General features: G+C 41.2%; 1 protein-coding gene across 3 annotated transcripts in view; it reads left to right on the plus strand.

Moving 5' to 3' along the window:
* Positions 1–11,684, plus strand: part of gli1 (GLI family zinc finger 1) — a 57,654-nt gene extending 45,970 nt beyond the window's left edge. For 2 of the 3 annotated variants that reach the window (XM_058054941.1, XM_058054942.1), the window contains exons 3-13: positions 936–1,165; positions 3,780–3,863; positions 3,947–4,145; positions 5,175–5,343; positions 5,454–5,561; positions 6,306–6,446; positions 6,534–6,683; positions 6,766–6,930; positions 7,007–7,249; positions 7,367–7,682; positions 7,760–11,684. In XM_058054941.1, the coding sequence (XP_057910924.1) occupies positions 936–1,165; positions 3,780–3,863; positions 3,947–4,145; positions 5,175–5,343; positions 5,454–5,561; positions 6,306–6,446; positions 6,534–6,683; positions 6,766–6,930; positions 7,007–7,249; positions 7,367–7,682; positions 7,760–10,197 (4,243 nt within the window). In that variant the 3' untranslated portion in view covers positions 10,198–11,684. The remainder of the gene's footprint in view (positions 1–935; positions 1,166–3,779; positions 3,864–3,946; positions 4,146–5,174; positions 5,344–5,453; positions 5,562–6,305; positions 6,447–6,533; positions 6,684–6,765; positions 6,931–7,006; positions 7,250–7,366; positions 7,683–7,759) is intronic. The other variant, XM_058054943.1, reaches the window with a different exon arrangement.
* The last annotated feature ends 3,986 nt before the right edge of the window (positions 11,685–15,670 follow it).

Genomic DNA, 15,670 nt, shown 5'->3' on the forward strand with positions numbered 1-15,670 from the left:
TCTCTGTGTGGAGTTTACATGTTCTCTACGTGCATGCGTGGGTTTTCTCCGGTTTCCTCCCACATTCCAAAAACATGCTAGGTTAATTGGCGACTCCAAATTGTCCATAGGTATGAATGTGAGTGTGAATGGTTGTTTGTCTATATGTGCCCTGTGATTGGCTGGCGACCAGTCCAGGGTGTACCCCGCCTCTCGCCGGAAGACAGCTGGGATAGGCTCCAGCATCCCCTGCGACCCTTGTGAGGATAAGCGGTAGAAAATGAATGAATGAATGAATGAATGAAGAAGGGTTGTTGTACCCGCTAAATTGCGAGAATGGGGGCTACCCAGAGAGCCCACTAAATAAAAACAAAACAATGACAATGTGCCCTCTAGTGGACAGAAGGACACATCACAGTAAAGTCTTGCCACTTTTGCAGGTTTTTGCACGGTTAAGGTCTCTCAACTATTAAGAAGCAACTGACCATGGAATAGAACCAAATAATTATTATTTTATTGAATGCAATTTTTATTTATTTAATTATATATTTATCAATATATTTTATGATTATTATTTATTATTTTTGTATGTGATTGTTTTATTTCCTCCATTTACCCCATTCTTCTTATTATTACTAATTGTTAAATGCCTTTTCTGCAAATGACTTTCTTCAAGCTTATGATTGGCTACAAACTCCCCAAAGGTGTTATGGAGTGCAGGAACTAATGCAAAAGAATACAAGAAAAACAAAGAGACAACAAATATGAAACACCTCTTCATCAATGTGACAGTAATATTTGCTTAAATTGACATGAGTTGAGGGTGCACGGTGGACGAGTGGTTCGCGCGCAGGGTCTCCAGCACCCTCATGAGGATAAGCGGTAGAAAATGAATGAACGAATGAATGACACAAGTTGAGGATTTGACAGTTTATGTGTCACTCCTTATTTCCCAGCCTCCTGTCTGCAGACCAGTCCCCCTACAGTGACGTGCCCTCTTTGCGTGCACCGCACCTCAACGGCCCTCCCCAGGATTGCAGAGCCATGTACAACCCTATGACTCCCAGCATGGGTCATGGATCAGGACCAGGACCGGGACAGAGCATCGGCCACTGCTTGGATCAGTATATGAGGCCCCACCAAGGTCCGATTCCACTTGGCATGATGGGCCACAGGAACATAGAAGGTTAGATTATCTAGGTTTTGGTCTCTCGTGCACATTAGGGGTGTGAATCTCAGCACTGAGGACGATTCGATCAACATCTCGATGCACTGCCAGCGATACGATACATGGAATTTTCTGGCGATACAATGCGATACGATTCACCCTCTTCACGATGCGATAATCATTTAGTTCAAATCAATTAGATCCAATACGATATGTTGCAATTTCTTGCGATATGATGCAATTCAACATGATGCAAATAAGCAAAGGGGAAAAAACTGTAACTCAGTGTGGTCCTACAAAAAAGATTTGGCATTATTCCTTATTCTAGGCACTTGGCAGTAAATTCAACTTAAGCGCTGTTTGTCTTTTTTACTATGCACTACTTCTTGATCATTCGTTTTGCCATCTTAAAACAGCAACAACTTTTAAAAAGCTTTACAATTACAATATCAATGGTTCAGTGGTGGAGTAAAACAATTAAACAATAATTACTGCTGTAAAAAATACAGTATGCAGCAACAGCAAAGTTAAAGGGACACTTTCAGCAGTGCAATCAATGTTTGTTTATATTCCTGTCTGCTAATATGAATGCACTAGAAGCTAGGCTAATACAGTAGTGAGGAGCAGAATGTGTAAAACAACTTATACCATTTAATTTTTTTTTTTTTCAAAATTCAGGTTATAATGCCACCTGCTGTGCTGAACACTTGTTGCAGGGACGGACAAATAACAACTAGACAATTTAGAAAGTAGCGGAAGATCCACTTGTTCTGACCTGATCTGCTTGGTTTTCCCCCGGTGTCCGACGAGGAACATGTTTATCTGCTGCCGTTGTGCGGTTTCTTAACGCGGCATTCTTTGCAAATGACGGACGTTTTCTCGAGCTTTCCGCCGTTCTTTGCGAATCCGTAGTGTTTCCAAACGTTGCGGGGGGGTTAAATATAGAAACTTCCTCGCTGCTGCTTGGCGTGTGAACGTCCATGCTGTTTTACCTTACGGCTTCCGTTCGTATTCAATACATAAGTCCAAATAATGATGGTGCATTCATTGCACCTGGGGAACAGCATATATAGGGCGAAGTTTAACCTTAATAAAACAGCGCTTGCATCGGATTTTACCGATACCCACAAACGCATTGGGATGAATCTAGATTTCACCCGTCAATTCCATCCATACTGGAGATGGGATTTTTGGCTCTTTGAAGGGAGCCGGATCTTGGTGAGCCGTTCCTTTCAAAGAAAGAGCCGTTCAAATAAACTGGCTCATTTGGCTCATATTTGTTACGTTTTAAGAAGCAAGCCTGGCCTTAACTCGTTTTATCATGGAAATAATCACTGGGAGGAATTAATGTAAATATCCCACCAATATGAGTGATTTATTTTTATATGAGTTATATGAGTTTTTATATGAGTTATTTATTTTAATTATTCTGAAATACCGATTATAACCTTTTAAAGTCTGATCTGGATTCATTGTAAATATTCCACAGGGTGGTGCTATAACACTCTGCTTTGACAGTGACGTCACCGTTTTGCATTACCCATTGTACAATTCACAGCGGTACTGCTTTTGAGCCTTTCAAAAGAACCGATTCGTTCGTGAACGTCACAGCACTAATCCATACCCAGTGAATGAGCCGATGCACTCGCATCGCGCACATGCGCATCGATGTATCGATTAATATCGATTATTTTCCACACCCTTAGTGCACACAAGAAGGTCCAGAAAGGCATGCATCCCATCAACCGTTCTGACATATTGTAGGAAGTCTGCCCAGAAGAGCGGAAGCTGTTTCAGCTGCAATGGAGGACCAGCTCTGTATAGTTACAGTGCCATCTACTGTACAGAGTTGTAACGACAAGCAACACTGACAGTCCCATTATTAATATCTTTGAGTAACTCCAATCAATCAGTGGTGGTCCAAATTTATTTGTGGCGGGTCACCACAAACAAATGAACGTATGGGAAACACTCATTCATCCAGACAAGTTGTCACCAAAAGAAAACAACACCGTTGCCTCTAATTAACCAAAGAACACTGCCATGAACAGTTGTAGCTGTGGCTGTAGGCAACCTACTGATGTTCTGTTTTCTTAGTAACGACATAATATGGCAGTAACTGCATTTGAAGCTTCTCACCAAACGTTAAATTAACATTGTTGGCATAAATGACATTATCTCATAGCTTAGCATCGTTTCTGCTGTAGCAATATACTTCTTCATAAATGACCATGTGGTCAACGAGAGCTATAATTAAAAGGCCATAATTAAAGCATTTACTGTAATACATTAAGATTGATATTACTGCGTTATCATGTACTAGACAGCTACTCCCCCCTGGCCATGAGACTGCTCAATGCCAAATAAGCCTCTACCTGCCCACATGCACACGCAAAACTTTCAATTATTATTATTTATTCAAAATTATTTAAATTATTTGTAGAAATTACTGTTTACGCTGTAAATTGATCATATTTGATGTTATCTATTTATTCTCCACATTATTATTTATTATACGGGAGCCAGCCGACATTTTGTTCTATCCATCCATCTATCCATCCATCTATCCATCCATCTATCCATCCATCCATCCATCCATCCATCCATCATTAACATTTTGGCCTTTTCTTAGGAAACAGCACCCCCTACTGTAACCAGAACAACATGATGTCCTCGCATCACAACTTCAACTCAGATCAGATGAGCTCAGGTGACGGTGAGAGGAAAAAAAAAAAAAGAAAAATAACATTACTATAAATATGCCATAGATTATTCATGGCCGCCCGTTGCTGCTTTCAGGCTCGAGGTTCTCCACGCCGCGTTCCATGCTGAAGCTGAGTAAAAAGAGAGCGTTGTCCATTTCTCCGCTGTCTGATCCCAGCGTGGACCTGCAGACGGTCATCAGAACATCTCCAAACTCCCTGGTGGCCTTTGTCAACGCCCGCTGCACGCCAAATGGGGCCAGCTCCTACGGCCATCTGTCTGTCAGCGCCATGAGGTCAGACATTACACCTTTGTTTGTGCTTTATATAGTGGGAGTCTCCATTTTATGACCAGGTAAATACAATAAAAGTACTCGTTTGTTACTGTTAATTGGTTCCAGACCTGACCTGACTTATACATAGTGGTGCCTTAGGTAAAATTAATGAATGAGTGATCCCCTTTAGTGCTAAATTGTTATCAAACTGTAGTTTCCCAACTGCTCCACTAGGGAGAGCATAATAGCCTAATACAGGGGTCGGGAACCTTTTTGGCTAAGAGAGCCATGAAGACCAGATATTTTAAAATGTGTATCTGTGAGAGCCATATACATTTTTTTAAACATTGAATGCAATAAAATGTGTGCATTTTTATGTAAGACCAACAGTTTTAGATATAATGGGCTCTAATTGTGTAGACCAGGCACACTACCCCACGCTAATGGGGTGTGGCCAGCACACTTTCGTCTAATAATAAATCAAATACTTGTTGCCATTAATACAACTTCTGCTGCTGCATGGTTTTGCACCATACTCCGTACATGTATTTCTTTCTTTTGGCCATCTTCGTCAGAAGGCTTGGTTCTGCAACTTTAGCTAGGTGACTATTTGACTAAAGGAGGAAAGTTTATATTTACATGTTGACATCTCAATGACCGAGACTACCGCATTACCCAGTAATAATCGAGTTTTGGTGTTTGACCTGGAAAATATCATCAGGAAAGATAGATATGGTCGGCCGTATTGCAGTAGAATATAGATGGACGGATTAAAATGCATAAGAAAGTTGTTGAATTTGAATATTATTTTTAACAGTCATTTCTGTCATGGTTTACTTTAAAATGCTAGCAAAAATACATTTTCATTGTGGTAAGAAATGCTTGAGAGCCAGATACAGTCATCAAAAGAGCCCTACCTGGCTCCCGAGCCATAGGTTCCCTACCTCTGGCCTAATAGGACACCTATAGTTGTATACAAACATGCATTTCTAATTGAATCAGCAGTTGATAGTGATTATGATGATATTGTTTATGTTTATGTGACTGCAGTCCATCACTGAGTTACTCCGGCAACATGAACTGCCACTCCAGGCCACAGGGATCCCTCTACGGGGGAGGTGGGGTGACACCTCTGGGGTCACACACCACAGCCGCATGCCAGGCGTCCCGGTTACCCCCCCACAATCCTCGTCTCCATGTTCCACCCAAGCAAGGACAGGTACTCTTCCCTATTGCTTACCTGGCTTAGCATTCAATATCAGTCTGCATGGCAACAAAATCTCGATGATGAGAAATGTTTTTAAAATGTTTTTTTTATGTGTTTTGCAGCTGAAGACTGAGCCTGGGCTTGTGGGGGTGATAGATGGCATCAATGTGAAGAGTCTGGAGGAGAGGTCAGAAGGAGATGTAGCCAGCCCTTCCTCTACTGGTACTCAGGTAATGTAAACATGACGTTATGTACACATACAGTACAGACTGCAATAAATTATAATAAAGTGAAATAAAAGAAAAAAGTGTGCTCTCACAAGACAATGTTGCATGTAGGGCCACTATTTTAGAATTAGAAAATAATATAAATATAAAATACAAGTATATAATCAAAATAAAAATTAAACGCAAATAATTATATATATATATAATTATATATATATAATTATTTACTTAAAAAATTAAAAATAATAAATAATAAAATTAAATAATAAAATAAAAAAATAAATAATAAAAAACCATGATATATATATATAAAATGTTTTATTTAATTTTTTAAATTTTATTATTTTTTAGAAAATGTTATATATATCACGTTTTTTGTTATTTAATTTTTTTTTATTTTATTATTTTAGTGACATATCCATCTAAGTGTTTTGCTCATTTTTGTCATAATCATCATAATCTTTCAATACTCTTTGGCTGACAGAAGTCACACGGTTCTGCTGCTGAAAAGTGAGGCGTACAATGATCTTTTAGTTTTGGATTAAATTCAATTTATACCTTCATTTGTTGTATTTTAATTTAACTTTTTTTATTTTACTAGTCTGTGCAGCACTTTGGAAACTATATAAATAAAGTGGATTGGATTGGATAAATCACTAAATTCATGCAGATGTGGTGTTAGGTGTGCACATATCAAAACCCTAAAATGTTTGTAACATACTCTAAATGTTTGGTTTCCTTCATCAGGACCCCCTTTTGGGTCTCCTGGACGGCAGGGATGACTTGGACAGGGAGGACGGAAAACCTGAACCTGAGGCCGTCTATGAAACCAACTGCCGCTGGGAGAGCTGCAACAAGGAATTTGACACGCAAGACCAACTCGTTCATGTAAGAACCAGATCCAGATCAAGCAATATTTACCTAAATTACACCTCAAGCCAAACCAATGTTGCATTATTTTTGCTCTCTCTGCAGCACATTAACAACGAGCACATCCACGGCGAGAAGAAGGAGTTTGTCTGCCACTGGCAAGAGTGTTCTCGTGAGCAGCGGCCATTTAAAGCCCAGTACATGCTGGTGGTTCACATGCGCAGGCACACGGGAGAGAAACCACACAAGTGCACTGTGAGTACACAACTCAGCATTACATTATGTAGTACCTGCTTTTGATAAACGCATAAACTCATATCTCCATCCGGAATTTCAGTTTGAAGGCTGCAATAAGGCGTACTCTCGTCTGGAGAACCTGAAGACCCACCTACGCTCTCATACTGGAGAGAAACCATACGTGTGTGAACATGAGGGCTGCAACAAAGCCTTTTCCAACGCTTCGGACCGGGCCAAGCACCAGAACCGAACCCATTCCAATGAGGTAGCATCCCAAAAATAACCAAATTCCATGCTAGACTTCCATAAACTGTTGACCTTAACAATTTACCGCTTTACAGAAACCGTATGTCTGCAAGATCCCCGGTTGCACCAAGCGCTACACTGACCCAAGCTCGCTACGGAAGCACGTGAAGACTGTGCATGGACCTGAGGCCCACATTACTAAGAAGCATAGAGGGGACACAGGCCCACGGCTGTCAGGCTCAGCTTTGACCCCCGGAGGAACCGGTACTGAATTACTGCTGGAGAAAGAGGAGAAGCACCGAGAGGACTGCAAACTTATGGCTCCTGATATTGCTCTGGTGAGAAATGGCTTTCATGGCAGAATGAAATTTTATGTTGAGGTAAATAACACCCCAACTATGATTAGAGAAGATTTTGGCTAAAACCAGTCTAAACAAGAACTTGATTCATTTCAGAAATCCCAGCCAAGCCCTGGCGGTCAGTCGTCCTGCAGCAGCGAACGCTCCCCACTGGGCAGCACCAACAACAATGACAGTGGGGTGGAGATGAACCTGAACGCGGCCGGCAGCCTGGAAGATCTCACAGCTCTGGAGGATGGAGTCGCACCCGCAGCAGGTGGAGGCGAAGGGCTAGGAAGCGCGGGGGGAACGATGGGGATGTCGGCTCAGGCCCTGAAGAGACTGGAGAACCTGAAAATTGACAAGCTGAAGCAAATCCGAAGGCCGAATCCCCCCAGCCGTTGTCTTCCCAACAAGCTTCCCGCACTCCCGTGTACGTTTTGGGATAATCAACTTGATTATGTTCAAGCTTCCTATTTCTGACCTGTTTTCCAATATGTCTGCTTTTAGGTTCAGCTGATACGATGGGAATGTGTGCATCTTCTTCACTCCTATCAAATCGCCGTGTTATGGAGCTATCCAACCACGACATGGGAGGCGGGACTTCAGTTACCGCCAATGCGAGTGACAGAAGAGGAAGTGGGACCAGCAGCCTTAGCTCCGCTTACACAGTCAGCCGTCGTTCCTCTATGGTGTCCCCCTACTTGTCCAGTCGGCGTTCCAGTGATGTTTCCCAGTTGGGTGGAGCAGCAAGCGGAGGGGGACACCTTTTGGCCCAAGATCAGAGCGCAGGTGATCCCCTTTCTCCTGAGACCAGTCGGCGAGGAGGTCCCTGTCCGGGAAGTGGAGGAGGAGCGTTGCCAGGTCTTTCTACTCTAACACCCGCCCAGCAGTACAGTCTAAAGGCCAAGTATGCTGCAGCGACTGGTGGTCCTCCGCCTACTCCCTTACCTGGCATGGAGCAGCCACTCACTCCAGGGAGAAGAGGAGGTATCATGAGCGACTACCAGGGGCAACCGCTTCCTCCTTTCATTCAGCAAAGCGGTCCACGTCGGCATAGTGCCAACACGGAGTACGGCACTGGTGTCATCTACCCGCACCAAGCTCCTGGCAACAACAACAGGAGAGCCAGCGATCCGGTGCGATCGGCAATGGATCCACAAGCCCCCCCAAAACGTTTCAACAGTCTCAATAACGTATCCATGATGGGGCGAAGAAATGCTCTGCAACATCAGGACCACCGCACCGCTAGCGTGTCTCGCCACATTTATTCCCCTCGACCACCCAGCATTACAGAAAATGTAATGATGGAGGCCATGGGTATGGAGCCTCAGCTGCCCCCTTTAGATGCCAGAAACCAGTCCATGATGATCCCACCTGGGGAGGGGGGGTTCATGGGATACCAGCAGCAGATTCATGGAGGAGTGGGAGGACCTCTTTCAAATCAGCTCTCTTTAAGCCATGACGCTGTGGGCGGTCCAGACCAAAATTACATGAAGGGGCACTACCAGACCCAAGGAGGGGATGTCGCCTCCAGGGTTGGTGTGAATCCAAGATCTGTTCACCCGGACAGGAATAATACGCTTCTTCAGCAGGCTGAATACGGCATGAGCAACTGCCAGCTCAGCCCCTCGGGCCACCATTACCCACCCTTAGAACAAGGGGGCGGGGCCGCCCAGTGGAACGATGGCCACAATCAGGTCCAAAATTCTCTCCAGCAGTACTCAGATCCTAGCATGCAACCTCAGCAAGTCCACTTCAGTAATCAAACAGGTCTTTACGAGGGGACCCATAAACTCACAATCAAACCCGAGCAACAGTTCCACCCCGGCATGGGGGGCGGGGATGCATGTCAGAGTGCGAAACTACAACAACAACGACTCCTTCTCCAGCAGGGTTACCCCCAACAGACGGGCCGGGCTATGATGAGGAACTCCAGCTGCGACTTTCAAGGACAGAACCAAAACTCCTTTTCCAGTGGTGGAGGACTGAGTTTGGGTTGTGCTGGTACTGCTCTGGCTGAGGGGCAGAGGTCAGAAACCCCCATGATGCAGGTCAAGGAGATGATGGTGAGGAACTACGTGGAGTCCCAGCAAGCGCTCATGTGGGAGCAACAACAAGAACAGCAGCAGAGTAGAATAAAAGCACCTTCAATTTCGGACATGACTGGCCAGGCAGCCATGATGCAACACAGTCCTCAGCACCAAAACCAGAATCTTTACCCCAACCAGCAATACGCTGCCTACCCCAAACAGAACATGGTCATGAGCCCACCGGCCCCCAGTCGAGGACCCAATTCAGCTACACCAAAAGAACAGCAGATGATGGGGCTCCAAGATTCCTGCTATGGTCAGGAAGTGGTTGTCCCCAGACCCCCTCAAGGACGGAAACCCCTCAGTCGCCAGAACAGTATGTCACAAGTAGGAGGCGGGTACATGGGAAGTCCACAGCAGCTTAGCCCTGCCCATTCCAATTCCAGCCCCAGAAGAGGGGTCCGGCTGCCTCCAGTCCAGCAACCACAACATGAAATGTTCTCCCCTTCTAATAACAACATCTACTACTCCGCCCACATCCACATGGATACCCAGAATGGACCCTGTCTCCCTCAGCAACACAACTTGGGCTCCACTCTAGACCCACCAACTGGCACAAAGCCTGCCCCCTTGGCTTCCTATTCAGAATCCGTCCCCATTCCCAACGCCTTAGAAAACCTGGACCTGGACAACGCTCGCATAGACTTTACCTCCATTATTGATGATGCCGAGCCCTCGCCGTTCAGTCCGCTCAACCATCCCATTCAGGGTCAGCCGCGATCTTCCTCCCAGGCGTCATCCCGTCTCACAACTCCGCAGACATCGGTCAGCTTGTCCAACATGGCAGTGGGTGACATGACGTCCATGTTGACCTCGTTGGCTGGGGAAAATAAGTACCTGAACACTTTATCGTAGGCCGACAAGAAATATCTCTGGAGTCTCGAGAGTTTTATATTGCCGGTCCATTCTAAGGTACTTTGTGGAATTATGAGTTATGCTCCTCGGCATTGTCAGGAGTCAGTGGGGGTAACTGGGACATAGTACAGATGCCTCCTGTAAGCCTTCCTCCTGAGGTGTTCCAGGCTTCCCAACCAGGAGTAGACCCCTTGGGTAGACCTAGGACATCCTGGAGGGTTTTACCAGGCAACGCCTTGGTAAAACCTGGTGGAACTGAAGGAGGTGGCCGCAGACAGAGAAGTCTGGGCTCCTCCTTGACCTGCTGCCCCGCCCCCTCCCACAACGACCCAGCAACAAGGACATGCAAACGATAAGCAAAAAAAAATGCATGGATGGATTAGTCAGGGATATTTTTTTCCTACAAAGGCGAGGAACTGACACGATATTCCAGCACAAAAAAAACGCCTTGAAACATTAAAACCAAAGGTGCCTGATTGTTTGTGAACATTGCCCCCCCCCCCCCCCCAAAAAAGAGGCATTCCAGTGGCGAATAGAAGGATACATGTAAATAATACATTATATATACACATTATACTGTATATGTTGTGTATACGACAAATAAGACAAACCTTTTGTCTTGTGATGCTTTGCGATGTTAATACAATGAAGTTCTTTTAAGCGGTCCGGTTAGAAAAAAAAGGTACTACTACTAACCGTTAATCTCCTGTACTTTGTATCATGGCCTATCAGTATTTCCACACAATGTACACATACGCAGACACTCAGGTTCATGTTAAAATGACTTGTAGCAACTTTACATATTGTCATATTGTTTGTGCAAACACAAGATAATTGCAATAAAAGTATCAGGAGTGGGCATTACCTTTATAAACAATAGAGGATACATTTATGACTAATTGGCATTTTTTTTTATGATGGGGGATTTTTACTTTGAATGTTCAAAACTCTTGTTTACATGCCAGTGTTGCATTGAGAAGAGAAATCCTCCCGATTTGACAGCAAGATGAGCAACTGAAGCAATAGCGCCTCTCTTTGGTTACAGCAAGTAGTGCACTCTATTGTACTCACGTGCTCAGTGCTGCATGTTAACCTACAAAGCATAGAATGCACAGCCCAGCATATGTTAGATAGAAATGTACAATGACAAATTAAAGGTATATTCGTTTGATATATTTGCACAAGTCACACATTTAAATCTGTAAAAGGTCCTTTAAAGATGGTATACACTCGAAAAATAAATGTTTAGCCTCAACAAAAAAAAAATCAACGCAACAATTTCCATTATAGTCTTTCTTAGTTATGACAACTTCATTTGAAATTGCTTTGAACCAACAAACAATATTGCATTGCACAAATTAAAATTGTTGAATAATTATAATTGTTGTCATAGGGACAAGTTTTTTAAGTTGGTAACTCAAAGAAATATGTTAAGTCAACTGACTTAATCATTTTATTCAAAGTAGTTTAATTTGTTGTCTACTTAATTATAATAACAATGCACACAGCTTTTTAAGTAGCATATATATATATATATATATATATATATATATATATATATATATATATATATATATATATATATATATATAAAATTAGCTTGGTAACATAATATACACACACATACACAATATATATATATATATATATATTGTGTATGTGTGTGTATATTATGTTACCAAGCTAATTTTATTAAGTCATGGCAACTTGAATTTTGTTTTAAGCTTACCAACAATAAAATTTGAGTGTATATGACATGATAAATTAAGTTCATGTAATAGCCAACATTATTATTTGAACATAACTTGAAAAAATAAAGTTAGCAACTTAGAAAGTTGAGCTAAATCAATTAATTAATTTTTTTTACATTGCATTTATGTATTAAATCAAGTGGTGTCAACAGTGTATCCTCATTGTTTATGAAGGTTACATTCCGAGAACACCGGTCAATGTTTTTGTGTACCTTTGCCCATTTAGGCTAATTTAAGGAACACAGATGATAATTCATAAATATTTTTCAAATGAGTATGCTCTGGCAAATTTGACCAAATTTAAAAGTAAGTGAATAGCACAAAATGTCAAGAGGATCTTGTAAGGGTTCACGCTAGAATCTCAGGGAGCCTGCATTGTATCAAACACCAACAACGTGCGTTCACATACTACATGGTGCATTGAGGTAACACAGAAAAAAAAACACCTTCTACATCCATTGGGTTTTAAAAGTTATGAAACATGGCAGCTGGACCTCATATGACATGAAATTACCAAAGACACCTTAGTTGCTAAACACTAACCATGAAACCATGATGGCGTCAGGAGCAAAATAGTGCTGTTCATTAGAATGTAGAGGATGCTTTGCTTTCAGTAATTTTTTTTAATTCATGAACTTGTCAGCGTGTGCATGTGTGGTTTTTTCTGCTTTTTTTTTTTTTTTTTTTAGAGCTGTCATCCATCTTTCAGGCCTTTTTTGCTGGCAAAAGTACATCACCTTTCGAAAGCTAAGAGAGTAGCATTAACTATTAACAGAGAAAAGCCAAGTGTTTTATTTTGTGTACTGTTTTTTCTACATTTTTATACAAATGTGCTATATTTTACCAGTATGAATAAAGATGTCCAGTTTGCAACGAATGTGTGATCAACTCTGTTTTGTTTTGGGGTTTTTTTTTTGTTTGTTTTGACACTTTCTCCATTGCTCCAGAAGAGGGCAGTATCACCTGAGATTGACGTATTTGCGTCTCCACAAATTCAAATCTTCAGTCAAACAAAAATGTGCAATGGAACACCGTTCATTAAAAATCCTCACATTATATATTTCACATAAGTCCAACTAAAACATAGTCATAGATCTTCAATATAACAAAAGTGCAATGATGTCTTTAATGACACACTGCAAAAAGAGACAAAGATCATCTATGTAACAAGAGTGCCCTGCTGCTTTTAAGGACCTACTGATAAAGCATGTCAAGGATCCTTTATAGGAGCGCTCTGCTATTTTTTTAAAGACAAGCTGCAAAAATGTTAGTCAAAGATCCTCAAAATGACAGGAGCCCTCAACTGTTTTTAAAGAACTACTACAAAAACTCTAGTGGATCAGCTGTTCTTGATGATCTACTGAAAAAATGTTCCTCAACATGACAAGCGCAATCTGCTGGGTTTTTTAACTCCTGGAAAACAGTAATCAAAGATCCTCTCTATGGCAGGAGAATGGTGCTGTTAAAAAATACTACTGCAAATATGGTAGTCAAAGATCATCTGTATGACAGGAGTGATCTGCTGTTTTTGAGTATCTACACAAAAACTCTAGTCGATCTGCTGTTCTTGAGGATCTACTGCAAAAAGGTTAGTCAAAGATCCTCAACATGACAAGCACAATCTGCTGGGTTTTTTTTTACTTCTGGAAAACAGTAATCAAAGATCCTCTATATGGCAGGAGAATGGCGCTGTTAAAAAAAAAAACAAATGCAAAAATGGTAGTCAAAGATCATCTGTATGACAGGAGCGAGCTGCTGTTTTTGAGGATCTACTCAAAAAAACGGTAGTCGCAGATCCTCAATTCAACAGGAGTGCACTGCTGTTTTTAAAGATGAACTGTCAAAGATCATTTATATGAAAGGAGTGCGCTTCTGTTTTTGAGGACAAAATCAAAGATCATCTATATAATTGGTGTGCACTGCTGTTTTTGAGGACAATATTGCTAGACAAAGATCATCTATATGAGTAGCGTGCACTGCTGTTTTTGAGGACATACTTGTCAAAATAAACGCTTGTCAAAGATCTTCTGTATGACAGGAGCGCTCTGCTGTCTGAAAGAAAAGCATGTCGAAGATCATCTATGCAAGGATGATGCAAGAGTTCTCCGGTATGTTTAGGAACCTGCTGCACAAATAAATGCTAGTTTCAATCTGAACTTATGGACCAGATCTGGCCCACGAACTACCAGTTGAGTGCCAGCCCTGCCAAGACAGACTTTGTGGCCACAAGTGTCTCTGTGCATGGTGGCCAGCAGCTTTAAGAAGAAAACAAAACATTGTAGCTTGTAGAATATTGTGGCCATGTCGGCTATAAAAAGACGAGTGGAAAGAAGTAATGTTGAGAGTGAGCGCTCCCAAAGCCAAGTGAAGTCATGTAGTGAGTATTTGAGAGCACATGATGGTATCCTATGATTAGTGCTACAGCTATTCAAGCACTCGCTCACTTTTCACTCGTCTTTGATGTGATGACAAATTACAGACGGACCTCACTTAATATTTCCAATGACATTTTATTGTAGTGTCCTACAAAGACTTCAATCTCTGCGGTCAAGGCATCATATGCATACTTTATTCACCTTTATTGACCTTTATTGACCTTTATTGACCTAATGCTGCAAAAGTGCTACAATTTGGGTTTCAAACAGATATTTCCATACTATCATCAGTTGCATATAAGAACAGCTTTTTCTTCGTTACAACCTATTGGAGGCGCCACAGACATCGTCCAGCAGGGTTATACAAAGCACTGGCCTGGGGTCTATTTGTGGCCCACAGCTGTTTTTAATTGGCCTACGGCACAATCTAAAAATACAATTAAACAAGAAAAGGAAAAAATAAATAAAAATAGACAGTAGAAAGCTGCTGAAATTTAATAAAAAATGTGAAAAACTGCATACATTTTATAAGAATGAAATGTAAATATTATTAAAATAAAGTCAGAACATTGCAAGGAAAAAAAAAATTAATTAATAATTAATGAATGAAAAATTAAATTAAATTAAATAATTAAATTAAATAATTAATTTTTTAGAAGAATTAAGAAATATAATTATATATTATATAATGAAATAAAATATTTTGGGATTTTTTTATGATGAATTATCATAAATATAAATAAAAAATCTAAATAATTACAGTTAAGTTGAAATATAAATAAATAATAATAATAACTTCTTTTTTCAAAAAAGGTCAGGTTAGGTTTCAAAATAAAATAATAAAAAATATGGTAATAAAGTTATAACATGGCAAGAAAAATACAATGCAAATGCAAAATTTGGAAAATAAAAAAAAACACAAGAAATGGAACAACAAGCCCAAAAAAGTGTAATTAAGGAGAAAATTGTCCATAGGTATGAATGTGAGTGTGAATGGTTGTTTGTCTATATGTGCCCTGTGATTGGCTGGCCACCAGTCCAGGGTGTACCCCGCCTCTCGCCTGAAGTCCAACAGTGACAGATCTTCTATCAGGCATTATATTACAAAAGCATACTATGATCCAAGATGAGCACAGCCATATTGATGATAAAAGATTGAAGTAGCTGGGGTGAAAGTTGGTATTTGTTGCAAAGAAGTGATGAATATTCAGGGACCACACAGTGATGTCTTCTGATTTGCGGTTTTGTGTCCACTTTTAGAGCCTTTGATAAAAAACACAAGCTCATATGAAGGAATTCCTACTACTCTGATTATAACACATAGAAAACCATACACTTAAATATCCG

The sequence above is a fragment of the Doryrhamphus excisus genome, chromosome 18 (assembly GCF_030265055.1).
Source record: "Doryrhamphus excisus isolate RoL2022-K1 chromosome 18, RoL_Dexc_1.0, whole genome shotgun sequence".
NCBI classification, from domain to species: Eukaryota; Metazoa; Chordata; class Actinopteri; order Syngnathiformes; family Syngnathidae; genus Doryrhamphus; species Doryrhamphus excisus.